This window comes from Mastomys coucha, unplaced genomic scaffold, assembly GCF_008632895.1.
Source record: "Mastomys coucha isolate ucsf_1 unplaced genomic scaffold, UCSF_Mcou_1 pScaffold9, whole genome shotgun sequence".
NCBI classification, from domain to species: Eukaryota; Metazoa; Chordata; class Mammalia; order Rodentia; family Muridae; genus Mastomys; species Mastomys coucha.
In genome coordinates, this window is record NW_022196915.1 from 14,983,941 (window position 1) to 14,994,563 (window position 10,623).

Consider the following 10,623-nt stretch of genomic DNA (forward strand, 5'->3'; position numbering starts at 1 on the left):
AATTTCTTTGCAGCTGCAGCTACAGAGCTGAATAGCTGGAAAGGAAGCAAAGAGAGGAGAGCCTGGAAGCAATTCTCCTGATTGGAAAAAAAAAAAAACCAAAAAAACAAAACCTCACTTTTCTCCCTCAAGTGTGCAGATCTAAAGCTACATGGAAAATTGAGATCGATAAGGGATGTAAGCCTAGTGAGGGCTGGAGGGAAAGAGGCCCAAGGTTTTGAGAACCTCTGGCTTTCCTTGGGACTACAAGCATCCTTAGCAAAAAGAAATCCAGTGGGGAATGGCCCGAATCCATCTATCTGTCCCAGTTTGCTCTTCTAGCAAAAGGACCAAGGTGCCGTGATGGGAGGCTATCAGTCAGTGGGTACCAATGTGGCTGGGTTAATGGAGGAGCAGTCACATTTCTGGAGCTGAACTTGTAGCTTATGGATGCTCTAGGTGGGCTGCTGGGGATGGGGTAAGGCACAGACAGGGTAGCAAACCCAAACTATCAAAGGCAAGCTGGTGGATGAAGACAACTGACTCTTGTGAGTGAGTGGTGTGTGTGTGTGTGTGTGTGTGTGTGTTGTATGTGAGTGTGTATGGTGTGGTATGTGTATATGTGGTGTGGTGTTTGTGCATGTGATCTGTGTGTAGTGTGTATGTGTTGTGTGTATGTGTAGAGTGTATGTGGTATGTGTGGGGGTGGAGAGTGGCAGTATGTGTGTTTGTAGTGTATGTAGTGTGGTGTGTGTTTACCTTCTACCCTTGAACGTTGGAAGATGGGAAAGATGGAGAAAAGAATTGCATTATTCCACGAGACACTGTTTGAGCATGGCACCTGTGGCATGCTGGACGATGGGGTGGTGCATATCCATCAACTCTGTCCAATCGAAGTCCTAACAATTTCAGGAATCTAGAAGTGTCTAGAAGTCCCAGAGTCTGGATCCCCGGTTTACCCAAACTTCACATTCTTCTCACCTGAGAGCCTCCACCTAGATCCATACTGGCAGCATGACCTCTCCTCTTGCCTGGCCGCGTTGGTGTGAGGAGCAAGCCTGGCTAGCAAACCTCTGACACCAGGGACTTTGTAAGATGCGCAAGCCCACCCTACCCTCCAAGCTGGGGCTTTAAGTACTCTACCCAGGGCGTATGAAGGAGACATCCCAACGAGGATCCATGTCAGTGAGGTTCTTTCTGTAGAGGCAGTTTGGGATAGTTGAGCCAAGGGATCCGGATCGGAAAGTTGGGGTTCAGCCCCCCAAAAGGGTCCACGGCTTTGGAAGAAGCTGAGCCAGTCAGGAGGCGGGCAGGCAACAACAGTGAAATGGACCTCGTTCAACAGATGCCTGGGGGATGGGGAGCCTTGAGGAGGGGGCTCAAGCGGGAGTGTACCCCGCCTCCCGGCACCCCGGCCCGTAGTACAGCTTTAAAATCCTGCGAAGTTTGTCATAGGACAGCCTCATCACGCATGCGCATAGGCAAAGTTGACTTTTTTTCTCTCCCCCCCCACCCCCCTTTGCCTCTCCAGCCGCGTTTGGTTCTGCAACTTTAAAAATATTTTTTTTTTTCTTCGCTGAGAACACCAAGGGAAAGAGGAGTCTGGAGAGAGGGAGGGCGAAAGTGAGGGAGCTGGTCAGGAGGGCCGGGGGTGGGTGGGGGGGGCACGCGGTCCCCACGCTGGGGCAGTCAGTCTGTGGGGCACCGCATCGCGTGGAAAGTTGCTGCAGGCTCGGAGGCACCGCCTCCGCCGTCCGGAGTCCGGATTGTGCGGCCGCTGCTTCACGAGCTCCGTCTGCGGCCTCCGCCGGGCCCCACGACCGCCCCTCGGACTCCGAACGCGACCGAGGAGGTAGGTAGCCTCGGCCGCCATGGACCTCTGGAGTTGAGTCGCCGCCGCGGAGTTCTGCGCCCTCCGTCCTTTCGCTGTGTTCGCCCTGGAAAGGCGAGGGTGGAAAGAAGGTTGACCCGAAGAAAAGAAAGAAAGAAAGAAGGGGACCAGAAGGGGGAAGCCAACTTTCCCCCACGGGCTAGCTGTCCATCAACGGCTCAAGCCACCAAGCGGCAGAAAGTTCAGGGCTGCCTTGAACCCATTTTCTTTGCGCCTGGTTTTAGCCAGACTCTAAAATGAAAGGACAAAATTTGGCTCTGACTCTTGCAGCTCGGATGGCGACTTGTGCGATTTCAGCGGCATCTCCCGGAGAAAAAACCATGCGTGCTTGATTGTTCTGTGGCCCTATAACCGCCGTCGCCGCCGCTGCTGCTGCTGTGTGTCTCTGTGTGCGCGCGTGTCTCTGTGTCTGCGTGTGTGTGTATGTGTGTGTGTGTGTGTGTATGTGTGTGTTTGGGTGTGTGTCTGGATGTGTGTCTGTGTGTACACAGACGTCCACTAGCTAACTCAGCTGTAGGAGCAGCCCCTGGAAGCAGACGTTTCGGCCACAGACCCAGAGAGGAGGAGCTGACAATCAGGAGGCGTGAGCCTCCAGGAGTCTGCTGAATTCGTGGTGTGAATGAACTGGGGGCATCTTGGGCACAGGGATTGCCCCCCTCCTTCCCCGCCTCGGGCCACAGTTGAGTAGTGGGGCATTTTTTTTTCACCTTCTTGTGAAGAATTTTTTTTTATTATTTGTTGTAAAGTCTTTTGCACAATCACGCCCACATTTGGGGTTGGAAAGCCCTAATTACCGCCGTCGCTGATGGACGTTAGAGAGGGAGCGCCTCGCCGCGGAACAGTCGCCTGCGCGCCCTCGTCCGACCCGCGGCTCCTGCACTGTGTCCCCGCTCTGCCCTGCGCTTGCTGCTCGCCCGCGCGCGCCGGCGCCCTCTCGGTTCCTGGGCACATTTCCACGCTATACCAGCTCCGCAGCCCGAGCCCCGGCGCCAGTGCTCGCTTCCGCTCCGGGTCGCTGCGCCCACCCGACGCGCCCAGGAGGACTCCACAGCCCTGCTTTGGATCGTCCCCCAAGGCTTAACCCCGACGCTTCGCTTGGATTCCTCGGGCCGCCTTCGCTCGGGTGGCGACTTCCTCTCCGCGCCCCCTCCCCCTCGCCATGAAGGTAAGTGTTCTGTGCGCACCGACGCTCCCTACTATTTTTTTTTTCTTTTCAAAGTTAACTGAACTCTTTCAATTTATCCCTTTCCCCTCCATTTCTCTAACTGCCTGGAGAAAGCTAAACTAGAATATCGCTGGCAAGGACTCCTATCTTTCGTCCCTTACCCTGGGGACACTGCCTCTGCGTCCTTGGAGACTTTTTGCACCGGCTATTCTTCAAACCTTTTCAACTATGGAGAAGAGCGAGGGCAGGAAAGAGAGTTCGGGTCACCGACGGCGTTCCTTTTACCTCGAGAACCGGAGTGTAGTTTTACTATGTGTATTTCAGCGACTGGATAATGATTCGATTCATCAAGTATATATCAAACGCTCATTTCACGGGCACGCGGAGATTGTGTGGCTGGAGCTCTGAGGCCAGAGGAGGACTGTGTTAGGAGAAACGGCTTCAAGACTAGGGAAACTAGGGGCCACCTACCCTAGAGCAATGCACTCCCCACCCCCAACCTCCGATCAGGGCCCAAGTTGCCGGCTCTCCAGGTCGAGTAACCCGAGCGTTCCGGGGCCCCTGTGCCTTTAAGAGTGCCTGGCGGGGGGCCAGAGCGCACCCCGCGCGGGGAGCGGGGTCGCGTTATTAGCTTTATTAGTGGCCTCTGGGTGAGCTCAGGTCCTTTACTGCAGCATTGGGGGCGGGGAGTAGTGGTCCTAGAAGCTTTAATCCTACCCCCTGAGCGGAGTCAGCCTAGTGCTTTGGAGAACTCTTAGGGCCTCCGCGTTGCGAGAGCGGGCGGGGGTTAGTTTGTGAACTCGTGTTTGTTTTAATTGTCAGTTGTATGTTAAAGCCGAGTCACACACTCCAAGGGTCACCGAGAGTTCACTTTTACAAAAAAGTTAATGTTTCGTCTTGAAATATAACTAGCAATTTTCCAAACAGCTTTTCCTCTGGTTGTCCTCCACGTCTCGATAACAATTTCCATGTATAGTTCATATCTCTCGTTTCCAGCTTTCTAGTAGGGAGTAAGATGAAAATCGGAACGAAGCTGTTTCCTAAAAGCAAACAACCTTCTTTCTTCAAAGAAAGGGTTTTAAACCCTGGTGCTTCTAAGGCCCCTGTCTTTGCCCTGTGCCATGGCTCCGTGGTCGTACAATTCGCTCTTGGGAAATAACTTGGGCTCGGCGATGAGGTCGCACCTCCTCAGCATCTGCTGTCTTGACGATATTAGTACACCTAGCCAGATTTAGTTTCACGACACTTTCCATCAGGCGAACCTTTTTTTGGGGGGGGGCCGGGGGGCGGTATTGGAGGAGACAGTGTCGTAAGTACCCAGAGACTGGGGAATGGCGGAAAGTAGGGTATGAGTGTACGCCTTGGGACCCTTGCTCTGCTTTGGGGGCTTGGGGATCTGGAGATCAGTCTTGGACAAGCCGGCTTTTGTCTTCTTGGCTAGTCTTCTTGGTCCTAGATCCTCCAAAGGAGGCCCAGCCCAAGACCCTGGTCTTCCCTTTCAGAGCGCTCCTGTGCACAAGGGGCGCGCTACGTGCCGGCAAAACTCTGAGCTTTAACGCGGCCTTTCTAACCCGCCGCGCGGTGCCGGCTGCCCCCTGTTGGCCATCTGGAAGTAAGACCCTCTGAGTTGCAGTCCTTCAACTTGTATCCCTGAAGACAACTCAGTCCCACTCTGCCACCAAGACCCTTCTAAGATCTCTGCCAGAGGACAATCTGTGTTGCCCCGAGCTTCGAATAGCAAAGGGCCATAGGTGTAACTCAGCAATGAAGTCTTGGGCAATTTGGACGAAGGATTTAGACCCTTTCTGGTCACTGGTGAGGGAGTGTTACAGTAGAAGGCCTCGGGTGTGGCCCTGGTTGTCTCACCAATTCTTTCTGTGGTCCTGGATGCTTGCTGTGTTCCCTTCTCTCAGCCTCTGCTTCTTCATCTATTAAACACAGAAACAAAAACAGTGATTTTTGTTTTCGTTTATGAGCTTCGCCTGTAAAAAAAAATTCCCTGTAAAGATTGGGCACTGAATTCATCTTTAATTTCTCACTTTTGGGGTACACAACTCAGTTTTAGACAGACGACTCTGCTGAGTTAGACGAGGTAATTTTGTGTGGGTCCCGGAGAACCCTGGGGTACATCACTGAGGCTTAGAAAAGGAGGAGAAGTTTATCTCCTGGATTATTACTGTTTTCCCGACCTCCTGGCAAATCTAGGTCATTCAGGAACTTTTCAGGCTTCTTACCCCCGACTGCAGCTCCAGACAACCTCCGACTTATCTCACTGACTCTTTCTGCCTGCTGCATGTGCCCTGGCCACATAATCATGGAGTGGGACAGTTACATCTCAGCTGGGCCCAGGCCGGAAAGATGGGGAGCAACGCTTCTTTTGTCTACTTAAGGGGGCTTGAGCAGGCACCCTATTGGTCATTTCTTCAAGGTCTTCTCTCTGCTGTTCTTGAAGCCAGAGAACCAAGTTTGTGCCAGCGGCCAATTTCCCTCCCGCAAGTTTCTCCATCTGTCTTCTTGGTTCATAGAAAGAACTGGAGAACACTGTTCAATTTCCATCTCTTCGAGAACGAAGATCTGGGAGTTTCCCATCTTCCTTTTCGCCACTGGGAGCCTGGGTCACTCTCTTCTTCCGCCTAGTTGGCATCTCTCATCATTTCCACTCCCAGACGTGGGCCTTAAATGTAGAGTCTAGCAGAAGGAAATGACCCGACTGGGAAGTAAGGCCACTGCCCGTACCTCCCAACGCCCCACCCCACCCCCGACCATCGAAAAAGACTCTGTGCCTAGCCTCTCTGGTGTTTGCTCGTAAGAGACCGCCTGTTTCTGCACTGGGGAGCTGAACACTTTTGCATGTGTCCTGTAGCTATCTGGACAGAGAAAGTAGTCTTTTCCCACCAACTTCCCTCTCCCTCGTTTTGGTACCTTTAGAGCAGCGCTGCAGCCTGCACCTTTCACCTAGTCCTGGCTGAAGGCTTTGGGGTTTCCTTTATGGGGAAGCAGCAGCATCGAGATTCAGCTGCTTTGACTTCAAGACCCGCAAACGCTTTTCTTTCTCTTCACCCACCCCTGCGATGCACCTCTTAAAATCCCGCACCCTCCACTGTACACCGGACAACGACAGATGCTCCGGCTTCTCAGTCTGCTTCCCCGAGCCCCTATTGGAAAACGTTTGGCTCGTTCTCTGGATAATTTTGACCAGAACTTTTTTTTTTTAACCCTGTTGCGGCGGTCTCCCGAAAGTTCTCCTTCCACACCGCCTTCTTCGCCTCGGATCTCTCCTAAACTCACCCGGTCGGATGTTTTACACTCTAGAGTGGAAGTGTTCCTTAGTGAGTTCGCTGTGAATTCCTTGAATCGCTCAGATTTGTAGGGCTTCGACAGACTGGAGAGGAAAGAAAACCGAGGTGTTTCCAGGCAAGTGCAAGGGGGGCGGGGGGGAGGTCCAAGGCAGATGCTGCTCTCAGGGCTCTCCGGTCGATCTCCTTGGAACACCCCTCATCTGTAACCGAGGGGATCGAAGTTGAGTAAACCTGGTGCCTCCATTCGCTGTTGGCCAGGGTTCTGGGAACTGTTGCATTTGCCCCGGGGGCGTCGGGCCTGGATAGGGTTCGGTTTGTGTGGTTTCGGCTCTAACAAAGAGATTCCCTGTAATCCGCCGAATCTGTTATCAATTTCTCCACCACCCGCGCCCCGCCCCGCGCGCCCCGCCCGCTGTGAAGCTCCAAAAGTTAGTGAGACCCGCCGCGATTTGAGAGCTACAGCCCTTCGCCACGTGTGTGTCTGTGCATACGTGTGTGTGTGTGTGTGTGTGTGTGTGTGTGTGTGTGTGTGTGTAAGTGTGCACGAGGGTGTGTATGGATGTGGTATGTGTGTGTGTGTGTGCGCGCGCGCGCTCGCTCGCTTTTTGCCTCCACTGGGGACTCTAAACCTTTGCAGCCTCGGCCGCGCGCAAAGAAAGACCCTGAAGCCCACCCCTCCCCTGGAGGAAACTTGACACTTCAGGCGGGGGTAGGGAAGGAGACTGAACCTTGTTTCTCTTAGACTGGGGAAACTCCAGATTTCCATTCTCTCCAGGATGCGTCCCCAGCTTTGCGGTGCTTTGGGGACGGCTGAGCCGAGGCTCGGAGCACTGGTTAGCTGGCACTGGGAAGCACATAAGCTCCTCTACCAGGAGCCCGGAGGTGTCCAAGCCAAAGGGGTGGCTCGAAAAGGAAAGCTACCGCCTGCTCCAGGGCCCCTTAGCGTTTCTACTGCCTATAGGGTCCCCTTCATCCCTTTTACGGAGCTGGTCTCGGCAGGGCCTTCGCCTGGAAGAGGTTCACCTTTCCAAAAGAAGGGGCTCCCTCGGGGGCTTCGGGCATCACAGAGTTACACTTATCAGAGACGTAAAGGGGAGCGTTGGAAACCTGCTCCTCCTACCCACACTCTTCTCTCTCCGCCGCCGCCTGCAGGTGGAAAAGTCACCAGTGGGAGCAGCTTGAGAACTCTCTGCCCCCGAATATCTTCAGGAAGGAAACTTCTCCGTCCGGCTCCCTGCGCCCTGGAGGCCAGGGGCACTGCAGATGCTTGGGAGCTGGCTCCGCTTGGAGACCTGTCGCCTCGATCCATTTGCTAACCTTTTGGAACTGAATGAACTGAGCCCGACTTGGGCCAGAGAGGCTAGACTGGAGGCAGGGTGGTAGTGTTCTTCAAGACACAGGCCCGCAGTGGTGCGATGAAAACATGGGGACAACTCCAAGAGAAACAACAGACTCATCGTGGTTTTCGCCCCGCCCCCCAGCCGCTGCTGGACGTGGGGGCCAGAAAGAGAGTAAAAAATCGGAATAATGGGGTCCAAGAGAAGAGAAGGGTAGAGGAAAGATCCTCTCCTAAAGGAACTGAAGCCGGATACTTCTTTCTACCCGAGACCTATGTCTCCTCTCAGACTGATATGAGGCCGCTGGCAGGAGGGGGCAGGCTTTCTGGGTTCCCTGGGGTGGGAGAGCCGACCCTCTTCCCATTCATTATCCCTTACCCCCCAACTCCATCTACTCCCCGCCCCAAACTGGCTGAAGCAGATCCTAAAGGAAATCCAGGCTGCTCTTCCCCATCTGGAAGTGGCTTTCCCAAAATCGGCCCCGTAAACTGATTATAAAACATACGATGTTAATTCGGAGCTGCATTTCCCAGCTGGGCACTCGCGCGCCGCGCTGGTCCCTGGGGCCTCGCCCCCACCCCCTGCCCTTCCCTCCCGCGTCCTGCCCCCACCCCCACCCCCGCGCCGGCCACCCCGCCTCCTCGGCAGCCTCCGGCAGTGCACTCCACTCGCCTTCGCGCTCTTCTCGCCCATGGAATTAATTCTGGCTCCACTTGTTGCTCCGGCCCAGGTCCGGGAGAGGACGAGGGTGGCGGAGGGTTCCCGAGTGAATTTTCTGGGAGGGACGGAGCGCAGCGGGAAACCAGAGGGAAGCGATGGGGTGCGGGACTGGAAGTTGCAGGAAGCCTGGTACCCGGGCTTTGACTCAACAGCATTGAGACATGTTTGTAATCGCTGGCGTGCCCCGCGCGCAGGATCCTAGCGAAATAAGATTTCCTGGTGAGGTTGCGTGGGTGGATTAATTTGAAAAAAGAAACTGCCTATATCTTGCCATCAAAAACCTCACGGTGGAGAAGCGCAGTCAATCAACAGTAAACTTAAGAGACCTCGGATGTTTCCGTTGTTTAAACTTGTATGCTTGAAAATTATCTGAAGGCAATAAACATCTGCTTCTTTCTTCCCTCTCCAGAAGCCCATTGGAATATTACGCCCGGGAGTGGCTTTGGGGACCGCTGGAGGTGCCATGTCTTCCAAGTTCTTCCTAATGGCTTTGGCCACGTTTTTCTCCTTCGCCCAGGTTGTAATAGAAGCTAATTCTTGGTGGTAAGTTGTTTCTCTGTGCCTATTCTTCCTTTTTTTTTTTTTTTGAAAGTACACTTGCACTATGCTATAGCGTTGCAAGCTGGAGAGTGAGCATGGGTACACTCATCTAATGTAGATGGGTATATGTTCTATTTTCTTGTAACCCGCTCATTTTGTAAATCACACGCTCAGTTTCACGGGGAAACCCGAATCTATAAATCTCAGCCTTTTCCTATGAGGCCCCTGTTGAGACGTGGGCTTGCAGTAACAATGTGTACTAAAAGGGAAACGCACTTCTTTAATAATTGTAAGCCTATCTATAAGGTTTGCTTTTGCCACCCTCTCACCAGGTAAAATAAAAATGAGTTCCCCTTTTATTTTTCTGTCGTTTGCAGTTATTAAGCCACAGTGTCTGAAGGAGCTGAGTCCTTGAAGACATCTAACCCCCAAATAGAGAGTATTTGCACTTGAAATTTGATCAAAGGGCGGTGAACTTGAAATAGTCCAATGTCCCTAGATGAGGGTTTCTCTCTGGACCGCAGGGCATCCAGGGGATTGTGTGTGGCAGCATTCTGGATATTTTCTCCCTGGTAACAGAGTGGCATTTTTTTCCCTTCTTTTCTGACTGTCAAATGTGTCGTCTGGTCACTGGATTTCCTAGCTTGAATCCTTCACCCATCACTTTAGAATCCCCTTTAATGTGTCTAAAAATATGGGGGGCTTTCTCCAGTCTGTCTAGACATCCGCATCTGCACTTCCATTCCACAGAAGGTACTGCTATCTCCTACCTAACTGTCTCTATTTTTGATGTTCCTGAATTTTCGAGAAGGATCCATCTACCCCGTAGGCCCCGAGTCACTTTCTCTAAAGCCAGTGGCTAGTCTCTGAAAACCTCCACTTCTCCCTTTCCTTGGTGACTCTCAGAAATACTGGTTCAGGTATGCAGTGATTGGAGAAGAAGGCAATGAAAACATTGACTGAGGGAGCCAGATGGCCGGGTGGGGACTGTACAATACCTCTGTTTGCTGCAGAGTTTAAACAGAGGAGTTCTATGAAGCCCTTCTCCTACTTTGTCATGCAGACAAACAGGAGAGAAAAGGCGACTGTTTGCTTCGAGCCCTGTATGGCTGACATGTTTTTGGGGAGGAGGGAGCTACCTCTAGAGTTCACGTAAATCTTGAATGAACATCTCCCCCTCCCCTTTGCAGGTCTCTAGGTATGAATAACCCTGTTCAGATGTCAGAAGTATATATCATAGGTGCACAGCCTCTCTGCAGCCAACTGGCAGGACTTTCTCAAGGACAGAAGAAACTCTGCCACTTGTATCAGGACCACATGCAGTACATCGGAGAAGGTGCGAAGACAGGCATCAAGGAATGCCAATACCAGTTCAGGCATCGGAGATGGAACTGCAGCACAGTGGACAATACTTCTGTCTTTGGCAGGGTGATGCAAATAGGTAGGACATGTTGGGATGCCCATCACCTTTGTCTGCATAGGTCTTTATGTTTGCTTCAGTGCTTGATGAGCTGTCCGCTTTACAGCCTGGGGGATGGCTTGGGAAATGTGTCTTCTTCCAGTATGGCATTAATTCTGATCCCCACTTCTGATTGTAGTTTCTAACTCCTTGAACCAGATCAGGAGGTGGGCATCTCAGATCCCACCGTTCCCTGCGACACTTCTTCTTCTTCCTTTTTTTTTTTTTTTTTT

General features: G+C 52.6%; 1 protein-coding gene across 4 annotated transcripts in view; it reads left to right on the top strand.

The window, feature by feature from the left end:
• The first annotated feature begins 1,638 nt into the window (after window positions 1-1,638).
• The window catches only part of Wnt5a (Wnt family member 5A), a 20,580-nt gene continuing 11,595 nt past the window's right edge, over window positions 1,639-10,623 (top strand). Inside the window, exons 1-3 of one of the 4 annotated variants that reach the window (XM_031361466.1) lie at window positions 1,639-1,831; window positions 8,801-8,934; window positions 10,122-10,372. In XM_031361466.1, coding sequence (XP_031217326.1) covers window positions 8,855-8,934; window positions 10,122-10,372 — 331 coding nt within the window. In that variant the 5' untranslated portion in view covers window positions 1,639-1,831; window positions 8,801-8,854. Of the gene's footprint in view, window positions 1,832-2,474; window positions 3,036-6,891; window positions 7,044-8,291; window positions 8,402-8,800; window positions 8,935-10,121; window positions 10,373-10,623 lie in introns of those variants that run through there. The other 3 variants (XM_031361465.1, XM_031361463.1, XM_031361464.1) reach the window with 3 other exon arrangements.